The 27,951-nt window shown below is 43.0% G+C and overlaps 1 protein-coding gene across 1 annotated transcript; it reads right to left on the reverse strand.

Annotated features, from left to right (window-relative positions):
* Positions 1-699: 699 nt before the first annotated feature.
* PTPN11 (protein tyrosine phosphatase non-receptor type 11) lies at positions 700-27,928 on the reverse strand. Its single transcript, XM_066979363.1, has 16 exons — positions 27,772-27,928; positions 23,743-23,865; positions 22,445-22,639; positions 21,252-21,444; positions 19,864-19,980; positions 19,257-19,370; positions 14,877-14,973; positions 14,208-14,287; positions 13,934-14,092; positions 11,262-11,393; positions 10,208-10,362; positions 9,501-9,568; positions 9,165-9,316; positions 5,856-5,968; positions 5,554-5,655; positions 700-4,375 (listed from the first exon to the last, which is right to left on the reverse strand). The coding sequence occupies exons 1-15, from the start codon at positions 27,783-27,785 to the stop codon at positions 5,586-5,588; spliced, it is 1,782 nt and encodes a 593-aa protein (XP_066835464.1). The 5' UTR covers positions 27,786-27,928; the 3' UTR covers positions 700-4,375; positions 5,554-5,585.
* Between the last annotated feature and the right edge of the window lie 23 nt (positions 27,929-27,951).

The following is a 27,951-nucleotide window of genomic DNA, read 5'->3' on the forward strand; positions in this document are numbered from 1 at the left end:
GCCCGAGGCACAACACGGCTCCTGTGGAAAGCTCCAGTCCCTCTTTTGAGTTGCTGCGTGGTGCTGGCATATGAGGATCTTAGGAAACAGCAGAGCCCCGAAGACAAATGGTGCTCGAGTTGAAAGATCTGGAAGGAAGGAAGGAGCAGCAGGGGAGCAACGGCTCCCTCCCCGCTCCCCCCTGGAAGAAGAGGTTGCAGCGAAGTGTGACGAGGACAGAGAAGGAACAGGATTGCTGTTCCTCTCCCGCAATTAAAACTGATTATGTACAAATACTCAGTAAAAAAGAGGCTGATCCCTCCCCCGTTTTTGAGGGTGCTCCGCACCAAGCTCAAACACCAGCACAGAAACAGCGAGGGCCAATTTTGGGGAGGTGGAGCAGGAGGGGACAGCAGGAGGGAGCTGCAGGACGCCCCGGCCACGAGCCATCGAGGGCTGACCGCAGCGGCTGTACCTGGGAGGCGCGCAGACCCTGCCACGGGGCAGCCAGCCAGCAGAGGAGGACGGGAACAAAGCTGCACACTCACGTCACATTTAACATCATATTTAACAGGAGTTGTGCTCCGCTGGCTCTGCGGAGAGACATCCCATCCCGGGGGGCTGAGCAGCACCGCAGCTCAGAAGCTCTAACACCGAGACCTGAAGATTGGTGCCCATACACCACTGGAAGCTGGAGAACAGAGTAACTGACAAGCCGTGTTAAGAAAACTGTTTTTATTTCCTTTTTTTTTCCTCTTTTTTTTTTTTTCTGGAAGTTCTGATGTTTACAGATATGCTTTTATTTCCGATAGCATAGCTTCGCAGCAGTAAAAATCACAATGCAGCTAGCAGAGCAACTGAGCTAAGACCCATAAATACCAGCACAGAAAACAATGGACAACCACCGATATTTCTATACATGAACTATTATTTTAATGTCACATTTTGACAATTGTAAATGGTCTACAGAACGTATGTGGGCAAAAGGCAATAAGCGAGTCTTTTGAAACACTAGATGTATAATAAACAGCGCATTATCAACATTTACATGATTCACATCAAATTGATGACATCCTAAATGTATTCCTTTTAAAGGATAGAGATTTTTTCAATAAAATATTACAATTTCATTTAATACTCTGGTACAATACTTCATACATTGCAGGAAAAAAAAAATAAATGCAAGGTCTACTCCACCTAGTAAGAGGATCCTTTTTCATTAGTCTTTAGTACTGTAATAAACAAATCACAATAATGTCATAAATAAACAGGCTTGAAATTATTAATTACATGTTTCACTATTTAAAAGGGAAAAATTAAAAAATTAATTTGAAATAATGGAAAACCAAAACCTGACAACACATCCTAGTACCAGCTGTGATTTTTCCCATCCCTACAATCAAAAAGGAAACAGGTTTTATAACTTCGTTAGCCATATCCTGGTTAATTAGGTTTCAGACACATATCTCAAGAGGGAAAAGTAAAGTTTGGTCAGGATTAATAGGAGAACCAATCAGTCCTAACAACAGTTAGCTGAAATTAAAGTGTATGCTATAAAACATTCAGTAAAATGAAGTCAGCAGCAAATTCATGCTGGCATAAATTATTGTGCCTTAGGAGTTGGGTTAAAGTTTCCCTTGTGGTGTAAAGTCTCCTAGACCAGAAGACTTCAGAACCGCATCCCTTTTCCGTTCCACTGATACAGCAACAGCTCGTAGATCAATGCACAAAATGTCCCTAAAAAACTCCCCAGAAATACATGAAGCTCCCGTATTCGCTCATCTCCTCTGAACCAAAGGACATTTCTCTTTCTCACTTCATCCGTCATAAAATCCAACCATTGCTTAAAATAATTTAAAAAACGCTCTAAGAATGATCCCTCTCTTGCTTGTGCATGAAAGGCAGACAGAATTTATTTTGCAAGGTTTACCCTTTGGTATTCAGCAGGGCCCAACACTCCACTAAAAAGAAGCGGAGTATTTATTCACAATCCTTCAGGTTCTGCTCCCCTCTCATTGACATTCTTCTGCCGTATGCTCCCCAGGATTAACACACATTCTGGAGTACGAATACCCTGGCTCCAAAAAAAAAAAAAAGGAAAAAATCCTACAGTGGCAGGTTCTAAACAGCTAACATAAGGTTATAAGAGACAACGTTTTGTTGGCCATGGAACTGATGACTGTTTATACAGGTCAATCATTTAAGACACATCACATTAACCAAGTTGGTAACAGAGTTCAGATTCATTCAGGATCCTTCTCGTTTCTCTTGACTTTTCCTTTGACTTTTCAGTTCGGCACAGAGTAGCTCCAAACCTGAACCACCTTCCACCTCGCTGTAACGTATGAAGTGTAGAAGTTGTCTAACTCTACACAAAGTTTTAGACAAATATTGAGATTGCTGTCAATTGCTCTATGCAAATACCAACACTTATAACTGATCCCTGTTCAGCAGGATGAAGCTGTAAATAGGGACAGGAAAAGAGGCAGGCAATGTAAAATAGGTATCTCACTACCAGATGAATAGATTTCTCTCTCATCATGACGAGAAATTTTAGATCAAGATAGGGCACAAATATCATGACTAGGCTGTAAGGCGATGATGCTGAAACACGTTATGGTACGCTGGTGACAGGAGTTCCAAAAAAACCCAAAACCTCAAAAGACAAAAAGGACAATAGGCAAAGTAACAAAAATTCTGCTTAACATTAAAGAAGCACCTTCATTCAGTTCCAAGTGTTCAAATATTTAATTTTGCAAAGCACTCTCAGGAAAAGGTAATGTAATCTCCCACTTAACCTTTCACAAAGCTGCATTAATTACATTCCAGGCTTCAGCATCATTTCGCGAGGAAGGCCGATAACGCCACGTCATTGGCCCTGCACCCTCACATACAGCAACTCAACGCAGTGCTCGCCATCTGCACGTGCTGTAGGAAAATGGCAATAATTCCTTAACCACCTAAGTCTTCCCCAAAAACACGGGGAGAGACGTTGGTAAGACACCACTGGCACCTACCCCTAGGCACCGATTCTGTCGCTAGTGCACACACGCCGTCGGGGACGGCTCCGAGGGGAGCTTCTGCTCCAGGTATAAGACAAAGCAAACCAAGTGAAGAAACCCAATTACCTGGCAGCTTAACGGCAGCTCTTAGTTCTAGAGCCTCTAGAAGAGGGTTTTGTTTCACTGACAACAATCGGAAGTGGTTTCAGATGAACAGGAACGGCAATTTTAATGCAGCTCTGAAAGGCACTTCAGGTAGAACGGTGACAAACTCCTGTCTGATGAAACGAACCGGGACAAGCCTGCCGGCCTGGCTGCCCACGCTGCCCTTTTGCCAAGGCAATTGCAGCGGGCAGTGAGCTTCCATGCACTGCTTCCCCCACGCAACTTTAATTTAGCCACTTACACTATCGTAAGGCCTTACTAAAGACAAAACCAAACCAAACCAGAAGGCCTAGCAGCTCCCACCTCCCCAGGAGAAGGGGGGAAGAGGGTTACCTTAAGGTAAGAGCCTGCGCAGTGGGTGACTTGTTTCACTCTCTTTTTAATGTGCTGTCAAGGTGTTAGCATGCAACTTTTAAAATTCCTTTCACTCTACAAGTCCAATCTCCTGCTTAATAGATGAACACAGACAAATAAACAGAGACAGTATCCTCACAAACCACTAGGCCACTGTGCCTTTTGAGAGATACAGTAAATTTCTATTTTGGGTCGAGATCACATAAAAAGAAACTTCATTTGATGTGAAGACTACCTTACAAAATAACTCCAAAATAGCCCGTCCAGCCACTCAGCTAAGTTGTAATCAAAGCCATCAGTTACCACAAAAAGCATCTTCATATACTGCTCACCCCTATGAAACTCGGTCTGAGTTTGAAATGTATTAGGACTAGTTTTACCATGTAGCTGATTCTATTCACACTGGTGATCCACTGTTTTCGATCAAGTATTGTTCCCATCAGTATTTTACATTAGTGTAACGGATTTATCCATACCATTGTTCTCCCACCACCCACCCCCAGAAATCCCACAACGGCTCAAATGAAGAAAAAAACACAACACCAAAACCAACTAATAGCCATACTGTGAAACAAAAATACTATTTAAAAAAAAAAAGGCATGGATGACAGTCCAACAGTTTGCTGGATTCAAAACTGACTCTACAAAGTAGTTGCCTACATTGTAGAAAGGATTTCCTTTTATTTGGAAAATAAGCAATTGTAAATCAGGTATTGGAGAGAAGAGATATAAACAATCTTTAGATGGTCTTAAGTTTTGCCTACTGTTGAAGGATTAAAACCGTAAATTAAAAAGGTACCAAGCCTTCAGAATTCACCATTCATGTGAAGCTTCTTCCATCTCTTTCTTGACCTTTTTAAAAACCATATTCATTTCTAGAAAAGGAGGAGAGAAGAAAACAAAAACTATTTAGGTCAAAAACAAACAAAAACAACAACAAAAAAGAGCGGTTCATTCTTATTCTGACATTATACAGAAGTGCTCGCTTTTGACTCAAGAAAGCCATAAACTCAACTGAGAGTCTCAAACCTTGCTCGTAAGCTGCATGGTGCTTTGGCAGTAGAAGATGAGATTGTGTATTTAAGATTGTGGAATAAATGGAATAAGTTTATGTAGAAGATGAGGTTGTGGACTAAATGGATGAAGCATACTTACAGTTACCAAGTGGAAAAGGGAAAATAGGATGTCTGAGGTCTTTAAAAGCACAGGGGGAAAAGATGATGAAAGGCTTTAGGTTAGAATCCAGAAGAAGTAAATGACTAAAGAAAGACACCTTAAATTCCAAACTATTCCTCTGCTATATTCACAGCCCATTAACTAAAGTATCAGATATCTGATTAGCTAATAACCAGTATATACTCAGTTGTCTGACTGCACAAACCAAAGTGTAATAGCTACTTAAAACATAACAAGGAGATTCTACAGACTTCTCTTTCAGCAAAAGCAAGGATTAAATTTTACTAGTATGACAACAACAGTACAGAAACGTTGATTTTGAAGATTTCACTCTTGGCCGACAGTAGTTCAAAAACTTCACTAAAAGGGCCATCATATTAGATCAGTTTCACTATTTTCTTCCAGTATCTGCTCCCGCCACACAGGCACAGCAGTAATCTTGCTTAACACATCTTTTGTGACGCTGAGCATTACATTAAGTGTTCTCTGAATCTCTTTAGATGCGCACAAATCCTTAGCATCAACCAGGAGCAAAGACCACTTATTAATGACATGGGAAGTTCAGACTGTAGCTGCCACTCATTGTACAGAACTCCAGTCTCCTGAACAATAAAGAAGTCCAGCCTATGTCACTGGTGAGTCAGGGCATGAGGACAAAGAACAAACTACCGAGCCAATACTCCACGTTGTTTTGAAAAGGGTAAATACAGATGCACTTGATCAAAATTAGTCTCTGGAATTTAAATTCCTTAAGGGTGGAGGGAGTACATGCGTTTCAAGCATCAGGAAGTCTTCTTACAGTTCAGTTTTGCATACATTTTCTTCAAACCCCACAACTCCAGGCCAGATACGCACAGTCACTCCCAAACATACATACCTGCCTTTGCATGGAAGTCTCTGTACATCCTCTCATCTGAAACTTTTCTGCTGTTGCATCAGCCCCACATTTTCATATACTCTAGCACTATCTTCTCTCATTCTGAAATGAAACAAGTGGTTACAGTCGGAATAATCCTGTTTGAGAAAACCGTGTACACTTAACACAGCGACAATTTATTTTGCTCAATTTAGCTTAAGGGCAAAGCACAGGGCAACAGTGTAAGGGCAGGTTCTGTGATAACTCGTTCAAGATCACTGAAAATTAGTATAGTTCAAAACTAACAACAGAAACTAACTTACTCTGGACACGTTGGGGTTGGGGTACAGGGTGGAAGAGGGCTCTGATCCCCACTTGTCTGGTCCGATAAAGAATATTTAATGTTTGTGTACTCATGACCTTTTCTTTTACTCTTCTGTGAAACAAAACACAGCAAAAAGCCAGCTTTAAATAACTAATAGAAAACAATAATTGAGGGAATACAGAAATTACTTGCATAACTAACCATATTTGTGTTTAGAAGGGTTTGTCTGTGAACACGAGAGGGCTTGGTTCTGTAGATAATGCACACAAGACGAACGGGACCTAAAGCTTGGCTTTATTTGTTGAAAAACGGAGCTCTTCAGGTCTTACAATAATATCCCTCTTCCCACCACCACCTCCAGCAGAACACACCAGCCTTACGAACCAGCACTCGTACGCAACCTTCGTCTTACTTGGCAGACGAAACCACGTTTCATTCTTTAACAGACAGAACCAGCCAGTGGGCCTCCCACTGACCTTATTTCCATCGCAAAGATGTGGCCAAATGAGTAACAACACTGTTTGTGAGATCTCTAATAAAATAACATCCTAGGCCATTAGATTTGATATAAAAAGAACCCAAGCTGTCATTTATATTCTGTAACATATGTTACAAGCTGCAGCCAATTTTGCTGGCATTCATCTAAAGATACCAAAGGCTCCAGCAAGCAAAGCTACAGGAAGACCGAGGATTCTTTTTCTCTGTTTTCGAGGCAAACATCCGCAATGCATACACACTCCGCAACCTACATCTAAATTAAAGCCTTCCTTTACAATTTTACAGGATGTTGGCTTTTTGTTTGTCTCATTTTGTTTTTCAAACGCTCAAGCAAGTACTACCCGACCGACCTGAGTCGATCTCACAACAGAGGCTGTCAGAGCCTCTGCGGAGATCTGGCTGCTGCCTCCCCATTAACGAAGCTCTGCACAGCATTTTAAGTTCAAGTTTTTCAAGACGGTCTTCTGAAGCTTGCTCAACTTTTTAAGTTATTTTACAGAACTTCTTCCCATCTCAGCCACCCACCTACTCCTGACAAATCACTTTCCGACAGACCACCAGCCCAGATTAATTGCCTGGAAGGCTAAAATAAGACACAATAAGATTTAAACAAAATGCAAAGGTGCAAAGTGCTGCATTTGACAGTCTTAGGAGTACAAACCCACTACCTGCCAGTAAGATTCTCAAGCCTAAAACCAGAGCTCGTTTTTTTTTTAACCACATGACGAATGGCAGTTCAAGCTATAGATATTTTATACAGTAAAAGCAATTAAAAGGAATTGATTGGTTCTTCTAGTACTTAAGCTGATTGGAACAGATAAGCCAAGATAAAGTAGGTATCTGGCTTCTCTTCCTTCAGCTTAATTCACTGCAGTTATCCTTTCTAATTCATAAGAAAAGAAATGTGGTAAGAACTACTTGTTTCCTAGATGTAAGAGAATAAAAACATTTCCAGGGGAAAATAAATAAATAAAATAAATCCGTTTTCTCCACTTGTAAGATGACAGGCAATATCTAACACTACGCTTAAGTCTAAGAAACCTCAGCATTGCAATGCCAACAGGGAATGCTGGCAAAGCAGGGATTTTTTTCTGAATATAAAAAAATGCAGGCACGTCTGTGAACGGCCGCAGCTAAACGTACACAGCCACCTCACCCCAGCTGGCTGCAAGTGCTGTGTGACAAGAGGCGCTGTTTGCCCGGGCTAGCTAATGCAGCTGCTGAGTTTCTTCATCAGAGCTGGCTTGTGTTCATCCAACTTGAGAAGCAGACAGGCAGCGCGACCTCATACTCTTTCCTACGTACGTGCCTTAACTCACTTCACCAGCTTTGTTCAGCTTTCAGGTTTTACTATGTGTAACTGTAATTGAAGCAAATGTAGAGAAGAAGGTTCAAGAAGTTACAGCTTCTCAATACGCCAAGTTTCATTCCCAAGCTATCTTTTCGGGGTGAAATTCAAGCATTTCCTACAGTACTGTACTGATCTACATAAACAATTTGTTTCTGATCTCCAAAAACATGCTTTGTAGCATTCCCAATTTGCCATCTTTCCCCCCTGCCCCCGAATATTAGTTCCTATAGTCAAAGTGTTGCTTCTGTCTGAAAATCACCATACTGTTTTATTCCTGTGGCTGCCACCAGCCCTTACAGGTCAAGACCTCATGACGTGAAGCGATGCTCAATTTCCAAATCAAGAAATTTTTATTCTTGTGCCTCCTGAGCCAGTAATCTAACAGAGGATGAAACAGAACTAACCCAGCCTGATGACTAGAGGAGAAATGCACTGCTCCACTCAATATCAAAATACCATTCAAAACACATCACAGCAATCAAGAAGTTACAGAACTGCTTCGTAAATGGCAGCAGCAGAAAGAGACCATATTCAAAAGCTGAAGATACAAGGCTTGCATAACACCCATGCAGAGGTAGGAGGGAGCTCTAAGGTGCAGTCAGATGACAAAGGGGAAAAAAAAAAGTACACCTGAGGGAGTTCTTGTTCTTCACTTTGTGTCTAATCAGCATCAGAGCGCACAACAGCTGTCCTGGGGAGAGGAATAAAGTCTCTACCCTCTCTGCTGAATGCATCTACATCACATAGGCAAATGTAAAACAAGCTCTGCCACACTCCAAAGAAGCCAGAAGCCACGCAGGAGTGCAAAGGCTGAGCTGGCACATTCCATCTCTAAAAGAGGGATTACATCTCACACCTGGCACTGCACTAACCGTGAACATGAAGCTCCCCACACCTGCCTGATCAGCTACCTGGTTTTATCTCCTCATCAGTATGCCAGCATCCCAGATGACCAGAGGTTAGGGTAGAAAGTGAAAGCAACGGGGGGTAGAAAGTGAGTTCTTTATAACAAAACTATGCACTCAAATCCTGCAGTCCTTTACAGAAGGTGCAATGGGGTACCTGAACAGGAGGAATGACGGGGGGGTCTCGTGTTTGTCACCACACATTCCAAAGCTCTTCTCATCACACCAAATCACTCTAAGTGACTTTTGTTGGACAATGTACTGCAGGATCACCAAACTCATCCTTTACAATCTTTTAGTCCAATATACACTGCTTTAATTTTAGTTTTCTAATTCCATCTAATACTGTAAGTAGTTCTTAAGCACAGTGAACTGAAGTACAGGCTACCTTCTCTGAACACAGGTTCCAAACCCAGCCTTTTCACAACGCATTGGTTCCACAGTCAGCAGGCAAGCAAATGAGCAACTCTGCTCCCCGCTCCCATGATAACATGCTCCTATGTAACATTTTATACTTCATACTTTTACTTTTCATACTTTAGGACAACTATACCTGCTCCTCTTCAATTCTGCGCTGTAGCGTTTCAATGTAGTGCTGTACTGCCATGTAAATAAATCTGTACTGTGCTTCTGTCTGAACCATTCCTGACCGTTGTGATCTCACCATCTGAATGGTCTTTGGAACATCAATATCACAGTCCACACCTGTGAAAAATCATCATGATGTTAGGAACAATAAAATAAACTTCGCCTTTGGAGGACAGACTGGTCTGGTCACTTGTTCCAGCAGAACACAGCACAGCTGAATGCCCTTACAATTGTTTTACTGTGACGCATCGGTGACCTATGTCAATATCCCAGTAGAAAATAAAAGTGGCAGGAAACCTACCTTTTTCTCTGATTATGTCAATAAGAATATCAATCACAATGAAAGTTCCCGTTCGCCCAATTCCAGCACTGTAAAAAAAGGAAAATTAATCACTTTGCTCTCTCTGAACAAACACCAGAACACTTACCCAAGCTACAAGTCCAACATCTAAGAAACATTAGATTTCCTAACTATTAACCAAAGCCAAAAACCAAACCATGCAGACAAAAGTGACTACAGACCTAACTTTCACAGAAGAGACAGAAGTCATAACAGCAGTTTCTGTATGGTGGGGTTTATTAACAACCTTGAACCAGAAAGCACTACAAGAATTTGCTTTACAAAAAAAAAAAAATCATTTATATGTTGAGAATGAGGAGTGCTATCTCACTCATAAAAGGTGGGATGGGAGACCAGAATTCCCATGAGCCTGCACCTGAAATATATCTAGGCAAGACTGGCACCACCTCATACAACACCATAAATTCTTATTGATACAGACATGCACACTCCGAAAGACAGCCTGCTTAGAAGATAATCATTTGACATCCAACCAACATACATAATTTCCCCAGAAGCAAAGCACAAACACCTTGGCAGATAGAAGTCTGAAGAGCTCAACAGGAGAGTTGCCTTCCTTTAAAGTTTTCAGCTTTTCCCTGCCACCCCTCCCCAAAAAAGGATCCAACAGAACTCTACTGATGGAGGGGCTTAGCACATCACTGTACCTGCAGTGGACCACTACTGGTCCTGCGTCAGAAATGCTTTCTTGCTTATGGTGCACCTCCTCTAGAAAGTCTAGCACGCCACCAGGGTCACTTGGGACTCCGTGATCGGGCCAAGTTCTGAAGTGATACTGCCAGACTGTTCTCTCTGTGTTCCCCTGGAAGGAAGATGCCAACATGTGAAAACAAAATCATTCAAATCAAAATCCAGCTACAAGCATTTACTCGGCAAAGTTGAGTCAGGTCAGAAGGTGGCATATCCAACCTTCTGCCCAGTATCCGTGGCACCACAACTCATTTAAAGGAGGGAACAGGCCAGAGTTCTTCCAGGTCTGACAAGTCAATCACACCACCAGCTTCCATAGCTCCCTCTTTTTCTCATGTAGCTGCTTCCAACATTTCCATCCTCACCTTTAGAAGCCATGGCAAAGCCCTGTCTGAGGGTAACCAATGGTGAATGCCCTTCAACTGCCAGACTACTCATTCACCTTTGTCATAGTGTCATTTATCTTACACGCTTCTTCGCACTCTGTTCCAAGCCCACGGACACATCAGTCTAACACATCCTGTTTGTTTGCTTCTTCCCCAATTATTTTGCACCCTCATCCAAATTGTTCCTTAACAAGGACGTGCTATTTCCACACTAGTTCACTGTTCACTTCCTCACCTTTGATATGCTTTAAGTGCTCTTTCTAGATTCTGGACCCCATACAACCAGTTTCTTCTACTACAACCATCTCCATGAAAGGACAACAACAAATGCTTAGCTGGACTGAAGTGCAATTACTTAAAAGCACTATCATGCTTCTTTCCAGATTTCCTTAAAGCTCTGTAGCCAGGCATCTTGTACTAAAAAGTGCTTAGGTATAAGAATCTTCAGTTAGCCCAAGGACAAAGAGGAAGATGTATGGAGCTAAAGCTGGAGCTTCAAAGAAAGAGGCAGGGCTCAATTTATTAATCTCCTAGTGCTTTTATTGATTCCAGAGAAGTAGTCTTTCTGCATTCTTTTCCTGATTTGCAACCTAGATTAAAAGGACAGAGTTACTGACATACTTACCTGCCCAACTTTAGAAAGCTTAAGCTCTCTTAGCGTGTAATCGTGTGCTGCACTCTCCTTAACGTTCCTAACGCGCATAACTCCGTACTCCTTTAGGGAATATTCATCAGGCCAGTACTTGACGCACTTACTCTGCAAGATTTAAAATTAAAAAAAAAAAAAGATAAAAAAAAGTAATCAACAAGAAGAAAGACTGGTTCGTAAACTGCTTAAACAAACACTTTTCTGAAAGCTTTCATTTCTGAATACACAGAAGGCAATTGCTAGCACTGACCGGACAGCTAGCTGCCAAGGTGAAGTACATTTGAGGGGAAAGTTTCTTTTCCCCATAACAAAAGACTGGATTATTTCAGACAAAGAGATAACATTCAGTCTCTCCTTTCAGCAGGTTTCATGATCATCTTAGTACCTGTTTTGCCTTAATAGTTTCAAAGCCCACGGATTAAAATAAAGTTACTTATACCTCTACCCAGCTAGTGGTTTCAAAATATCAAGAGAAGCTTAAGCACATAATTCCCTACTTAGACAAGATGCCTTTTTTTTTTGGTGGTGGTTTTTTGTTTGTTTTCTTTTGTTACTTTTGCCCTTTTTCCCCTGCCTTCTCCAAAAGGGTACAAGCTAAAGAAAAGCTGATGTTCAGTGCAGAACCCTGAACACAAGACCAGCTGGTACAGCAAGTCCAAGCCAGAACATCCGATGTTAAAACAAGCATTACTCTGACAGAACGGATGCATGTATTATCAGCCTAATGGACTACTGCGTACAAAACACCACTTTAATTTGTGAGCATTTGTTTGCTGCTTCTTTAGTGCACTGTAAAACATGTTCAGAACCCTGGGCAGATCTAAGACATCTCACAGTTCCTCACTTTCTTAAGCAAAGTGCTCTTGAAGTCATCTCTGATCCAGAGATTTCTCTCCTTCCTGCATAACTGAAAGCACCTTGGCCTGAGATAAAAAAAGCTTTCATTTTCTATCAGAACTGTTATTTGCAATTCTTGAAGAATTTAAATAGGCTCCAAGAAAAAAAAAAATCAATGTATGCAGCACTGATTAAGTAATCAGGCATTAAAGTGTTTTATACAGCCAGAGCGCAGTAAGCAGGCTTAGCACAATTTGGAAAGAATCATAGAGAAAGTGAAGCACAGCCCCATTAGTAGGTTATCCAAAATAAAGGGGTAGCTTCCCTCTCCTTCAGAGCACTCTTAGGAAGAAAACACAAAACACGCTCCTTTATAAGGGGTAATGAATGGAAGTTTACTAATCCTAAAATAAAATAAAATAAATAAAATCCACAAAATAGATCCTTTGGTTTCTAGAAACAACAGCAATGGAAGCTGTGATACTTAGATGAAGAAAAAAAGCCCAAAAAATCTACAGCTGTTTGTCTTCTGCACGTTTATGCAGGCTTTTCTTTTGCGGCAGCGGTAAGGAACTCCTGCAGTTATCAGCCATCCACCGAAAAATATTAGCTGTACTTTCCACATGAACTTTTTTGTGAAAAGTGACACTGATCTATGAGAAGAGCTTTTCCTTCAGAAACAAATCGATGGTTTAATGAAAAAGGTGGACAATGGTATGTGAAAAAAAGGAGAGAAACTGAAAAAAAAGAAAACTATTCAGGAAACATTAAGAAGATCTGAAGCAACACGTTCCAAGGACAAAGCTACACTACACAAGGGAATTGGGATCTGAGCATTGCCAGAATATCAGAATTAAGTTGCTTCCTATTCTTTCCTGCCATATGTCATTAGAACCCAAAAGAAAAGTAACAGCTTCAGATTTGCCAGAAGACAGCGAATAAGACGATCTCTGTAATTTAAAGGTAAAAGTGAGGTTCCTGGAATCCACCACCGTAGGAAAAACCTCCTCTTAACGCAGTAAATATTGCCAGAGCAGTGTGCAAGGTGCTCACAGACCACAGAGGCTGAATAGGAAGCCGTGTTCATGAAGAACGGAGCAGTCAAAGGACCCAACTTCAGGAACAGAAGTGCTAAATCATCCCTGACTGCGAGATTCTTAACCTGGTACATTTACAGCCAGAATCGCTAGCTCAGCACATGAGAATCTTATCAAATTCAAGCACAGAAAGTAAAGTCGGAAGTGAGAACAACCTTCTAGTACAGTCTAGCAAGTGTGACCTGAATGAGGTGATGCTGGGCTATTACACTGCAGTTTCTAGTTAAAAAGCAACATCCTCTTATCCTGTAAGTTCATTTTTATCGGAATAAAATCCCACAATTTGCTTTTTTAGTAAAGTCTACACAGACTTGGTAAGCTAAAACAAATGGCAATATATTTTTTAAAAAAACAAAATAAAAAAGAAACAGGGAATTTACCCCTTCAGTTATGCAGAATTGGCTACAACATCCAGCCCCCCAGTGTCTCATTCCCTGAATAACTTTATAATGCAAAGGTTCACATTCAGTAGCTAGAATTTAATCAGTCAAACCTTACAAAAGGGAGGACGTCATGATATGATAGGAGCATACCCTCAATTCCCACAGGTACCAATAGGAGAGAAACCCAGCACCTTCCAGAAACAGGTCTCCAAAGACCGTGGTGGCAGAGCAGACTTCAGCATGTGAGTTAATATAACCAGGTCTGTTCAGTCCTTACTTGCACACAAATGCCATGACCTTCCCTGAGGCCAGTTCAAGATTCTGTTTTTACCTTTCCTCTTTCAACTTCTTTTGTTGTCATAACAATAACTCGAGAATTCTCCTGGAAGACCATCCTCCAAAAATCATTCACTGTATTCTGTAGGCAACCTTGAGTAGCAATGTAGCTTTTTTTTGGCTTCGAGTTGTTGCACTTGGTTTCAAACTCGGGCTAGAGACAAGAACAATTTAACAAACAGTGACAAATGTGATTTTTAGAAGACTAACTTCAATCTAGGAGAGCAAGTTAAAAAGCAGGCATGGGCTGTAGGTAGGAGCCTACTTACCATAATAATATTAGCATTGATATAGTCTGAAACAGGTTCATTCGGATCACCATCGTGTAGAACAACTCTGGTGTGATCAACTGGAAGAATACGTGCATATATACATATGTTAAGCAGCTGCATCCTACAACTGTGAACATACAGCTACTTTTAAATATTCAACAGATAGGTACATTTCTTATTGCTACCGGAAACGACTCAATTGTCACATTCTGTAAATTAGCAGCTAGAATACTCAGCCATTCCTCTTCCCCACTTCTTTAAACAAGTGTCCAATTCCTAACAACCTGGACCAACACAAGTGTTTATCTAAGTCAACACAAGTGGGCTCAAACACGGCAGGATTTGCACCATGCAGTTTTGTACCACCAATTAATCCTCTTAAGTGTGAGCATTCCAGTTAGCTGAATAACAGTGTAGAGATGTGACGCTTTTAAATGAAAGCTGGAGATAAATATTAGGGAATCAAAATATCTGCGTGTACCAAGTGCAAATGTTTGAACGGAGATTGGAAATTGTACGGACTAATACTGATAACATAAATGTGGAAGTTATCATTAAAGAGAAGAGAAAGCGCTCTGATGCTTAATGAACTCTATTCACCAGCTTAAAAAATAAAGCAGAGAAAAGTAACAGGCTTATATTATAAAGAAGGAAATCAGTACTTACAGGGTAATATGTTTTTGTATCTATTTTTGTTTTTGTTTTCTTGACGCTGACCTTCTTTACGACTATAGAGAAGTTTGCATTCTTGCTGCTGCAGAGTCTAAATGAAAACGGCAAAAATAACCGGTTTCAATAAAAGCATAAAAAAGAGGTAGAGGCTGTTTCACCACAATCACAGTTACCCTTTCCTCGCAAAAAGGATATAGTTGATTATAATGCCAATCAATAGTCAGAGAGAGAGAAAGGAAGGGGGAGGGAGATCCCAGATTTCTCCAGTAGGTTTCTCCATTCAGACTAAGTATGGCACTGCTTCCAAGATATGAAACGACAGTGACAGAAACACAGGAGCATGAATGACAAGGCAATTGAGTTTTAGTGAGTTTTCCACTCAATAAATTATATACACCTATGAATACAAAATTTCGTTAAGCCACAAACTATAGCCTCAAAGTCTTCACGATATTGTTCTGACCAAGCAGACTCGAGTTGGTCCCTTAAATTTTTTAGCTGTAAAAACACTGCACAAAGAAGGCATAATTGTCTGCTAAAGTCCGTAACAAAATTTTGTATGTGGAAATTTGGCCACCTGAAAAGGCACTCAAAATAAATCAGGTAACACGAGCAGCATTCTACAGAGCAGGTCCGAACAGAAACATTTATCAATTTCCATTGCCAACCTGCAAAGGAGTAAGACGCTTTGTAATCCTGGATTCATTACCTGAGCTGTGCTGGCTTCCTCTAGCCCTTACCTGCCCTTCTCCCGTGCTTCAGCTGCAGCCAACCTGTAGCCACACTGCTGGAAAGCCCCCAGCCAAGCCCCTGAGATAGGAAGGTTGTGTCACCGCAGTGCCACAAGAACAGATCCTCCAAGCTGCAGCCAGACCAACCCAAAACCTCCTACCTGACCCTAGTCATCAAATCGCCAAGGCCAAAGCCCACATGGGAACACTACAGCACTTCCAAAGGAAGATGAGATGAGTAAAGTGCCCAGAACAATGTCAACACACAACACCTGAGGGAAACACAAACTGAACAAAAAGCCACCAGTGCACCACCCACGGCCAGGTATCACTTGCCAAGTGCTCGAGCTGATCCCTCCTATCGACACAAGGCCATTTCATTAAACCGGCACAAAACCTTGCACAGACCTTCCCGCATTACCACGCTAGGGGCTGGGGAGGTGTTAGGTAACTCCAAACGCGGTTATCCATAAATCATCCTTGAGCAGAAACAATAAATCTGCACGGGGATTTCTGCCGTTGGCAAGGCCCCAATTTCTCAATGTCTGGTTCACAATTAATAACGACAAGGACAACAGCACTTCCATACTTCATAAGCGTTGCTTAGGAGCAAATCCACATCCTTGCAAGGAAGCTGGAGGGACCAGAATCTCAGTGCCTTTGTTCCAAGTTTTAATCCTCAAAGCAGTACCGGCCTGACTAGAAGAAACACTCGGGCTTTGGAAGCTGCTCCCTTTACTAATACCACCCTTAATACTCCTTCAGAGACTGCTCTTACTTTAAAGCTTGGGCATTTCAGGCACATTTGCTCACTTCTATTTCAGTCTCTGTGACTGTTACTGCCTCACTTGGTGACCTTGGACAATTAGGCTCATCCTAAAGCCAGGGAAACCAGAGGACAAAAGCAATACAGCAGAGCCGTGAGGTTTTGTGTTTGTGAAGCACAGACAGAAAGCACGATGCCATCAAGTGTGCTCGCTGCTCCCGGCGATGGGTGAAACAGCACTTTGCAGCAAGCTCACCTCCTGCCACACTGCAGGTCTTTCAAGTGCCATCATCACAGAGCACCTTCACAGAACAATACTTCGGAGTCTCGGCCAGGTGGAAGACCAAGCAAAAGAACCAAAAGCTAAACTTTGCCAGCAGGTCAAAAAACGGAAACAATTAAGTGTGTTGAAACTAACTTCAAACATCCTCACTTCATACAGTTAATCATTACTGCTCTGAGCATCCCAGAGGAGAGGTCCACGAGCAGCAGAGACTCTAACAAGCCCGTTACGAGATGTAAACAATGCAGCGATAAATCCAAAGCACAGTCCTCAAATTCATTCCACCACCCAAGCACTAAGCTCACCGAACACTCATTTTCCAGAAGCAAAAGTGTTACAAAGGCTGTCAACGTTTCTGCCTGGTGGCTAACGGGACGAGGCACATTCTTCAATATGCCTAAGGACAAGTAATTTACAGGCACCATCTGGGCTGCCAAATGATAAACAGGCCGTGCAGAGATCCACGGACAGCCTGGAGTTTGCCCCCTGCCTCCTCCCACCAAGACCGACAGCCACAGCTTACCTGAGGTGAATGAGAAAGCGTGACATTAAAACTGCTCTGAGATGGCCTTGTCTCCAGAAACAGCGCAAAACAAGGTGGAAAAAAACAAGGTTTAGGGCTGACCTCACTAACAGTAGTGAAAAGGAAAAAGAGGTGGAATGTCTCAGTAAATATTTACCATTTATTTACTTTTCCTCTCAGACTTCAGGCTTGCTAGCAAATACTTTTCTTCAGGAAAGTTGTGGGACAGGAAAACACCTTGCTTCTAAGAACCAACTGATAAATCCATTACAAGTTTATTCCACAAAGGCCACAGGTCAGCAAAGAAGTCATACGTGCCAGGTAACAGCCCAGTCATTTTGACAAATCAACGATCCGCTCCTAAACGCACTGTACAAGAGCGCTTCCCTCAAGAAAACAACATTAACTCTCAGCCTCTGGTGAGCCAGCACCAATTACAAGAAGGGCAGGCTAACCAGGGATACTTTCTCCTTTTTATGCCCTCTAAATACAAGTAAGGTGTGCTTGGAGTCTAAGGAAACTAGCAGACGCTGCATGGCTAACTTGGAAATGCACGTTCAGGCTACACAACACCGTGATCACAGCACAATGTACATTAATTGCCATGAGAGGACACGGCACACCACTAACCAGCCTCAGCAAAAAGCAGTTGACTCCCAAATTCAGGTTCTAGCCACCAGAGCAGGGGGGGGCTAAGCTTCCTGATGTGCCCGCCCCATGTCCAAGTTCACGTGTTGACCTCCATGAGAGAGACAGCTCAGAATTGAGGCCAGGTCACCTCCCTGAGAGGTCCACAAGCAATAGATGAGAACTGTTTGCGATTTTCAGCCCTGCCTGCCGTGACCTCAACTATTATATTGCACCCACACTTATAGAGAAATTTGTCACCTCTTTTTTTTCTAACTCTCACCAACGGTCTCAGAGTGCAGTCCCTACAGATAACAAGAGCAGACTGGAGCGCATTGAGCTGATGAACGTGTCTGGACAAAAAGTGTTTCATCAAAACAGCGCTTTGCAAATCCATCACTTTTTGAGAAGTTTCTTAAAATAGCATTACAAAGCCAAAAGCAGCCTCTCTGTTAAAAATCTTAGACCACAGGACTTTCCAGGTTCCTGTTGCCATCTGCTGGTGGAGTTCCACAATCCACTATGGGGGTGTATGAGATAGAGAGAGAAGTCAGCTCGTTATATTTAAGCCACGTGTAAAGCTTTTGGCTATGACCATCACGTGCGTGCAGTTAAGTCACTCCAGTTGCCAGAGAAGGGTTAGGACCCAGGCTAGACTCGAGTGGCTTGGAATACATTACACAGCATTCACACTTAATTTTCTCTACTTGAGAAATTACCAGTTTCAGCTGTATTTGCTCTCAAATCTAGAGTAGCTCCCTGAAATCACTAGGACTTCATGCAAAGGAGGGAAGGCTGGGCCAGCACAGCTATGGTACACACATGAGGGGTATGAAGAGAAGAGAGAAGGAAAGGAACTGCTACTTACTGGGAAGGAAATGAAATTTCTGGAGAAAACAAAACAAATCTCCGAGAGCCCAAGGAATATATATAATCAATGCTGCTTCACCTCAGAGCTTGTTTGTGAGGATACTGCTACTGTACTGGTACCCGTGTCACCAAGAATAACACATGCTAGGAATCAGGCCTTTGCCTCCAGATATATAAATCCAGCCTACAAGCCTCCTTCTGCCCACGTGGAGAAAAGGGACCCAGGAATGAGCCCAATTAATCGTCCTGGTGGGCCAGGTATGATGCCAGCTGTAGTCAGGCTCCCTCATGATGGGGAAGATACACGGGAGGGACTGTGCTTAGGTATTGAATGAACATCCTGAAGAATGTAATTACCTCTCAAGAAAAAGGTCAAATATTTCAATCTTTTTATTAGCAGACACGGGAGTGGAACTGGTAAGTTTTAAGATATGATCTGCCTGACACAGGAGAAGGGAGCAAGAACAGGGATCTGAAGTGATGGAGGTAGAGACGAGCCAATGTCAGGAAGGCAGTAACAGACCTCTTTTAAGCAGTACAGATTTTTGATAACATTTGAAATGTAATGAAGTACCTCAAATTCTTCCCAGAAGCCCTGCTTGACTTTATCTGTAGTCTCTGCTAGCTTGCTTAGCTCTCGCACTCTGCTTTCAATCTCTGCAGCGTTAATACGGGTGGTATTCAGAGGCTAAGAAAGACACAAAATATTAAACAGAGGTATAAGGATACAGAAGACAGCTAAAACACAAATCCCCTATGCTAAGTATATTTTATGTAGGCAATTCTAGGATCCAGGCATCTATTTGGACTTCACAACTTTACCATTCACACACCGAGGGGCAGTGAGAGTAAAGAGGAAGGGGACAGGGAACAAATGTTTTTAGATAAAGTCTCATGGTTGTTCTTCAGTACCTAAAGTTGTCTCATTTCTGGACTGGTCTTGTGATCCCTATGGACCATAATGAAGCCAAGGAAAGTTTTACTCGCATCACAAACATGAGCCTGCCACTGGCAGATAAAAACTATTAGACTTACATGACCAAGTTTGTCATAGAGTTCCATTCATTTTCACAATACAAAAGGAAAAAAATGTCTCACGGAACACATGGAAAAACCTTCTCTTCCCTGACAATATATGCTGAAGCTAACAAAATTTATTGCGGTTTTCTCCATTCACTCACCTGCTTGAGTTGCAATACTGTGCCCAAAGTTTCTACCATAGGGTTCTTCTTATAATGCTCCACTAGATCGGTCAGAGAGTCAAATTTCTCCCCTCCACCAACATCGTATTTTAGATCCTTGAAAGACAGACGCTCAGTCGTCAAAATAAACGCACTTCATCTACACTGATATCATCTTTAGGCTATGCAATATCAGAGAAATTCTCTTTAAAAACACACACAGAAAAATCTAGTAAAACCTTTCTGCTAATGGCTGGTAAACAAGAAGCACACACACACATTATGGAGGACAACATCCTTTAGGTCGCCTGATTGAAGTCACTTTGTCTGCCTTTCCAGGAGAAGAGACTCCTCCTGAACCGAGGCTCAGTCAGCTCGAGCAGGCTACCTGAGCTACTACGGGATTAGAATGCAGGGGACGGCTTTGGAAATCAATTCACATTACGATTCAGTCCTGAAAGGCAGGCATTAACTGCCACCACGCTTATTTTGGTGAAGTGATTCTGGCTTTTTGTTAATGTCATGAATGCTACCGGTAATTAACTGCAAAGCAAAGAAGTTTTCTTGAAAGGTTAGCATAAATACAAAAATCGACAATTAAATGTGAACGTTCTTTGTCCAAGGCATAGTTAATTTTGCCTTAATGCAGAACGGGACAGCCTCGATAAGGCACGCTACCTGATGTCTTAAGGTCTCTCTTATGCTCAGGTTCTACAAAACACATCTGTTTCAATTTGTCAATTGTTATACAATTAAAACAAAAAGTCACAGATTTGAACGTTTAACATCAACCCATGGGCATGTATGAAAATACCAAGACCGTAACTTAATATTTAAATGAATATTTAAATGAACTACCCTATATTAAATTCAAGCTTTAGATTTAAAAGCGTTCCTTAGATTAAATACTCAAATTTGCTTACAGGATGTTGATCATTCTCAGATGAGGCATTATAAAATGACAGGGGAAACAGATGGACTTTAATAGATCTCTGTTTGTCCAATTACCCCTATTTTTATACAATCTATACAGGAGACTGCAGCTCACTTAAAAAGGTTCATGAACGTGAAAAGCTCCATCAGCAAAGGATTTAAGACAGACTTCTGATGCAATCAAAAGCAAACCTATTAAAAGGTACTTGACAGCACAGTATAGTACAACACGATCCAGCCAGGCAAGCAGTCAAAAAAAATAACACTCCTACAATTTTGAAACTATCGAATTAGTCAATGCGATCAAACAGATGATACGTATCGCACATACAGTACCAGAGGAAAAAGGGAAAATACAGTTTGGTCTCTAGGGAAGTGCAGAACGGCCCTCCTGTTAGCATAAACCCATTGCCCATGGAAGTAGTGCTGTTAAAGAAGCTCCTGCTTCATCATACCTGGCAGTGAATCATGACGTGTGTCACTTTAGATTTCCCATCGTTACTCTCTCCTTTATCATCTCCTGTCCGGACAGAAAGAACAAAGTCCCCAGGGTGGCTTTGACTCTCACGCACAAGAAAGCTTCCATGTTTTCCTTTTTCTGTTAAGAGTTTTTCAGCTTCTCTTCCAGAGAGATGCCCATGAAACCACCTTTAAAGAAAGTAACACACAGACAGGTACGCAGCTTGTCATTCCATGGCTGAATCCACTGGGTCTAAATAGTTATTACAAAGTGAAACACTTACACTGAATTGTGCACTGAACAACAGAGTCCAGGTCTAAAGAAAGCCTCAACATTTATAAAAAGAACCCTAACGCTTGGAAGCATACCTGTACATACACACAAGTGATTACAAAGCACTTCAAAGCAGGCACTTCCACAAGCACTGAAATTTGCATTTCATGCAAGCTTCAAACAAAGCTTTGATTTGGATCCCCTACAACAGTCCAAATGGATTCCCTGGTGCCCAATAAATGCGAGCTTACACAGCAACCTTTTCCTCAGTCGAGGCATTTACTCGTTCTATTTCCTTCATAAGGACACGCTTTCCCAATAAACCTGTGGGAATTTAGTACCTTTGATAATATTTTTCCTTGTGTTTTTTTTCAAATTCTGACATCTACTGGCCATGGAGGTTTATTTCTGACATGCACAGACTTCTTCAGTATGTCAAAAGTCTCAGGTTCTCCTTATGAGCCATGCGCCTAAAACCATGAGTTTGAGCAGTCTGAATATTTGCATGCCATTCACCTTCCTAAACTTATGCCCACTGCTGGAAAAAAAAGGTGTATAAAATTACCCCCAGAAATATTACTGCAAGGAATTCCAAGGCATAACGACTTCAGGAAGCACTTGGAAAATTTCTATAAAAAAAACTTTCTCCCGGTAAAAATCAAGGCAACTTTGTCTTCCTTTTTTAGCATTTTATCATGCCAGGAGGAAAGCTTCAAGACCTATTTTTTTCAGCATAGATTGTTTTACCTTTAACCATGTTTGTCAGTCTGCTTTTCAAGTAACCTCACTGAAATTAGGGGGATTACTTTCAGCATGACAGTGGCTACCCTCATCAAATGGAAGCCAACCCTAAGGAGATAACGTGCATTTATGAAGAAGTGCAGGGATACCGAGGCTTCCACCACTATTTCTGACCTTTCAGACGTAGGATCAGCACAGTTCAGCGGATACTTCAGCTCTATGACGTCTCCGTTCTTTTCTTTGAGCTGCCCATGGTGTTCCATGTAATACTGCACTAACTCAGCCAACGTAGCAAACTTCTCTCCTCCGTAGAGGTCATAGTAGTCTCCTGTGTTCTGGATCTTGATGTGGGTGACAGCTCCAGTTCGTCTGACATTTGAAACAAAGGAAGAAACCATACAAATCAGCTGATTTCCAATCAATCACCTTTACATTTGTTGTTTTGTTGTCCAGGTTGGAGAAATCTAGACTTACATTTGTATCGCTTTCCAACAGAAACCTTGCAAAATAGCTAACCTAGCGCAGCTCTGAAGTGTATGTACTTCAGCCACATCTTGGTGGCTTGCGAGAAGGGGAAGTGGCTGTCCAAGAAAAAAAAAACTTAATTCCATAACGGGGATTCTCCAAGCCCATATAAGCTCTGTGGTCCCACGATATCCAACAGAAATCCCTCAGACCTGCACGCACAAGCACGAGGGGTGGAGGGGTAGGGAAAGAAGAACCCAGCTTTCTCAGGATGTCCATCAGAGCTTCTTTCCTACTTTTGCTAGGATTTCACACCCATTTCTAGGATCCCTCCTTTACCAAACAGCTGCCTTTGCCTGATGAGGGCCGTTTGCTCCTTGAGTCTCTAGTATTCACGAAGAGCAGCTCCCTCATCCGTTAAACGGGGCGTGTTATGTCAAAGGTATCCAAGCAGCACCATTCTTATCACCAAGCCTGCTTTTCCTTTTTCCTTCATCTACTTCCTCTGCCCTCCTTTCTTTGCCCCTACCCCTGTACGCTGTGTCAGTGGGACAAGCGTTACAAAAGATCTATTTTGGAAGCTGAAACAGCACCGCAGTTGCCATTAAAGACTTGCTGACTTTTCCTATAGGAAAAAAGTCAGAGCAGCATTTCCTTGCAGGTGTTTGATCAGCAATTCAGATAAACTCTGCTACTTTTCTATGGTTATCAAGTAGATTTTTAAAGGGCATAAAGTAATGCAATTATGAATTTACTTCTGCTTCCCCAAAACTTTTCCACCTCTCTGCAATATTTGTACCCCCAAGTTGGTAAAGGTATTTGGGAAGTTCTTCATGGAAAAGAGAGGGGTTTGGGGGAAAGAGAGAGAAAAAAAGCGAACAACAAACTAAAAAGGGATCTGTGCATTATTTCATCTCCTACAAATAGTTCATTTGTGACTCTTTCCCAGAAGAACAGCATCAAATGGACACCCTTACCCATTTGAGAAGGAAGACGCTGAAACGTACCTCACAGAGAGCGTAAAGTCTCCTGGGTTACTTTTGCTGGGCCGTGCCAAAAAACTGCCATCGACTCCTCTTGTTAACAGTAGGTTTTCTGCCTCCACCCCAGTAATATTCGGATGAAACCATCTACGTGAAGTTAAAAATAAAGAGAACAAATAAATAAATAGAAGGTCTGGTTTTCGAAGTTAATTTATATGTCAGGACTAAACAGAACAATACAACAGTTTCAAAAACAGTACTGAATCCTGCTCCTAAACTGGTAAGAACTATCTTAGTAAAAGGTAGATATTATTCTTTTCATATCATATTGCAATTTTACATATCAGTAGGAGATTCTTTGCAAGTCAAAGACCTAGAGCTATACCTATTTGGAGTGCTCAGACTACAGTGATATCAAAGAGAGGCATGCAGTACAATCCGGGACCACAAGTCACACGTTTTCCCTACTCCTGGAAGGCAGAACACTCAAAGAAACCGAAAGGCAATCAGGAAAAATACTTAAAACAAAACACCGGACAACATTTTAAAGGTTAAAGATTAAACAAAACCTCATCCTTCAGTGCACAGCTTGACCACCGGCCGACGGGGGTCAAAAGGAACTCTCTTGGGGACAACCTATTCGGTTGCCCAGCCTTCTTCCAACCTTCCTCAAGGGAACGAGGTGCCAGACCCAAGGCCGCTGCTCTGCCTTGTAAATACCATGGCGATTTGTCCGGTCCGAACACGCCGCGCTTAAATACAAGCACCGAGGAATCTCGTATCGATATTCACCACCCACAGGCAACCTAATGAGTGACTAATATAGTGCCCGGCCAGAGCAGGGCTGTATATGGTCTATAGCCAAGAAGCTGTGTCCCCACCTATGGCATTAGCTTTTGAGACTTATTCTTAGCCATTCGGTTAACGCATCTGCGCTGCCTCTTAGCTATAAGTGAGGAATTTTATTGCGCTCCTGCAGCTCCGAACTACACCTGTGCTCCGGATGAAAGGACTTTTTAAGGTGACAAACCTAAAAACAAAACAAGAATCACCACGCAGCCCGGGAACAGAGATGCGAACGCAGCAACTCAGAACTGTTCTAGTGGTTTTGTCAGGCTTTTATTTGGCGATTAAATGATCTCCTTCATCCTTCAGCGCTGCTGTGAATCAGGCACTGCGCAGGGCACAAACAAAAACGCACTTCTGCATCTGCAGAAAGAGCACGGAGACTCCTCTTTGTGCGCCGGGTCCTTACTTTCTCTGAAGTAAAGCAGAACGTGAGGGCAAAAAGGCTCTGCAGCCAGCCTCCTTCCAGTTGTAGAGGTGCTCCATCTCCGCAAAAATCACACAGCATTTCTAATTGTTTCCGATCCAGCCAACGTTTCACAGTAAATTGCTGTAACAGCAAAACACGCGAGCGCCTATCTAAATTTAGGGTTCTGACTTCACGACTTCAATCGGTTCAGCAACTCCTCCTGCGCTGAAGGTGACAATATTCCACCAAGCCCCGGCCCAGCCTACTCCATCCAGGCACAGCTTCCATGCAAACATGTTGGGCAGTTTTAGAGGTTCTAGAACATTCAAACCTCTAGCAAGTCATTTAAATGGGAATAAGGATTACCTATGCACCAATTTCATTTCAAAAGTAAATGATCCCTCTTGTTCATCTTGCCTTTTTTTTTTTCTAATTAAGGATATCCTGCTTGCACTAAAAAAAATCTAGTGCATGCCACTGTACCTCTAACTGGAGAAAACCAAACCTGTGCACCATGGCTCTTGAAAAGAATACATTAAAAAATACTTCCAAGTTATTAAAGCAAAAGAGAATAAATCAGTAGGTAATCCTACATTTATCTAACGACTATCTCAAGGTCAAGAAAAGTTCTGTTTTGATGCGGTATCACAAGAGAAACCATACAAGCAACAGTACCTAGGATGAACTGACCATTAAGTAATGTATTTTAGAGTACGATAGTTGGACTCAAAGAGCTGATAATCCATTCGCCACACTTCCAGACCCAAAATTTTTCTTCCATTAGGGAAAGACAACAACAAAGGCGTGACAACATTTTGAACAGTTTGCAACCATTTAAAATACACATGGGATTCAAGAGACACCTTTGTGTAGTTTCAATTTTACATCCAAAAATATATAAACACAAAGAGGAGAAATTATTGGAATCAGCCTTACAGATTTATTGTACTGTGACATTCCATAAAGCGTGATTAATTTATCTCCTTTCACTCACCCTAAACCTTAACGCACCTGGAAGTAACCATACACAAGCTGTTAAGAAGATTAAATAACCGAAAATTTGTAACTCAATAACAGAAGGGACTGTGCAACTTGTGCTTAAAAGATAGGTGAAAACCGTGACAGATTGTTTAACAAACAAAAACGTCACCCCCTCACACTGACACTCCTGCTCAAGGTGGCAAAAAGTTACGAAGTGCAGCAAAAGGAAAACTACATCTGGGTGAGCGAGGCGCTTACTGCACTTTATGTAACTTTTGTTCTGATGGTAACTTGTTCCCCTGCTCCCTCATCCTTGTATTTTTGGCTTTGAGTAGGAAGATGCATTTGTCAGCCACCCCAAATAGAAAAATGGGGGTGTTAGTGATCTCTGTTAAACGGTTCCGGCCCGGCGATCAAGATCTCTCCATTGAAGTTCTGCCATCACATGTGTGCTTTTGAACCTCGGTGGCCGCATCCCTTCCAAAGCTGGCAGAGCGAGCAAGGGGGCTGCGGGCGCAGATACCGGTAACACAACCCCCACGGAGGACTTTCTCTCACGCTTCCTTTTATAGGGATGGAATGCGTTTCAGCCTCTTTTTTTCTTCTTTCCTTCTTCAACCGCTATTACGAGCAGGTGCAGAGGCTACCCCAAGCAAAGGCCATCACTGCTAAGATGTACGATCAAGAAAGCAACACGCACACGCGAGCCCACGCTCTAATTAAACCGACTGCCCTCGCTGTGCAGGGCATGCTCCTCGCAGCAGCTCTGCTGGGGGGCGTTCAGCAGCACACCCTCCCAGGTCCCTTATTAGCTTACAGTGAGACTGAAATATTGGCAGAAAAGATAAAATAGTCGGGGTCTCACTTACAAAAGCACAGGGGTATCAGCTACGCAAGGAACCTTTTGCTGAAACCCACGACGTGGTTGAAAACGCAGCCTTGCAACTTTTTTAGTTTATTATTATTTAGCAAGGGGTACGGCTGCATTTCGCACAGCCAGGAAAAGATCTGCAGAATCCGTGTTTTACAAGTCATTCGCTGCCAACACGCTTCCCTCACCAAATTGAAGAGGCCGAGAAAAGAAGAAAATCAATACATTTTTCCATGCCACAACGGGGCTTTTCTAATCGTCTCCTCAACAGCAGGAGAGATAAAATCGGCGCTGGGTCTCAGCTGTCACAACCACAGCGCCACGGAGGTGGGGAGCGGTGCTTTAATTACCCCTATTTTTAGGCTCATCGGTTTCTAATCCTAATTATTTCTCAGCCTCGCTCGCAACTTAAAATCTCAGCTCCTGAGCATCGCTCCTGGCCTCCAGACGGCCAGCGAGGGTTTCCCAAGGGCCGCGCCGGGGTGCGCCCAAAGGACCCGGCGGCTCGTGGCGGTGTGCGAGGGGGGGAACAACCCCCAAAATAACCGGAGATGCTCCTGGGAAGACCCCACACCTCATTCCGACCCCCCTGCGGGCTGCAAACCGACCCACGGCCAGCGGAACCAGGCAACATCCCGAGCGGGGAGGGAGCCACGAGGACCGCCGAGCCCAGCTCCTGGCACCGCGCACCCCAAATTTCACTCCGCGAGGAAGGGGCCGGGCGCGGCGCTGCGCACCCCGCGCCTTACAGGGAGCTGCCTGAGGAGAGGCACCAACATTTCAGGCCGGGGCCCGTCAGCGAAGCGCCTCTTACCGCTCCGCGGCCCTCAAACCCCCTCACGAGCACCAGCGCCCCCACCCCACCGCCTCAGGGGGACCGCGCCGCCCCCACAACAACACCCACCCCCCCCCCCCAACCCCAGGCCCCCGGGGCCGCCCCGCTCACCTCCGCGATGTCATGGTGACCGCCGGGGCTGCGGCCTCCCCCCGCTGCTCGGCCGCTGCTCACATGGACCCCCCCCGGGCCCCCCTCAGGACCCCCCCCCCGGGCTCTCCTCAGTGCCCCCCACCCGGCTTCTCTCCCCCCCCCCCCGGCCGCGACCGCCGGCGGCCTCGGGCCCCGCAC

This window comes from Anser cygnoides, chromosome 17, assembly GCF_040182565.1.
Source record: "Anser cygnoides isolate HZ-2024a breed goose chromosome 17, Taihu_goose_T2T_genome, whole genome shotgun sequence".
Taxonomy (NCBI): domain Eukaryota; kingdom Metazoa; phylum Chordata; class Aves; order Anseriformes; family Anatidae; genus Anser; species Anser cygnoides.

Bases quoted from the DNA above. Each gene is read 5' to 3' on its own strand.
- PTPN11 (XM_066979363.1), bottom strand. The intron at 21,445-22,444 runs GTCAGAAATAGT...CTTTCTTTAAAG, and splicing joins GCTGATCCTACGTCTGAAAG to GTGGTTTCATGGGCATCTCT. The intron at 14,974-19,256 runs GTACTTCATTAC...GTTTTCATTTAG, and splicing joins GCTTCTGGGAAGAATTTGAG to ACTCTGCAGCAGCAAGAATG.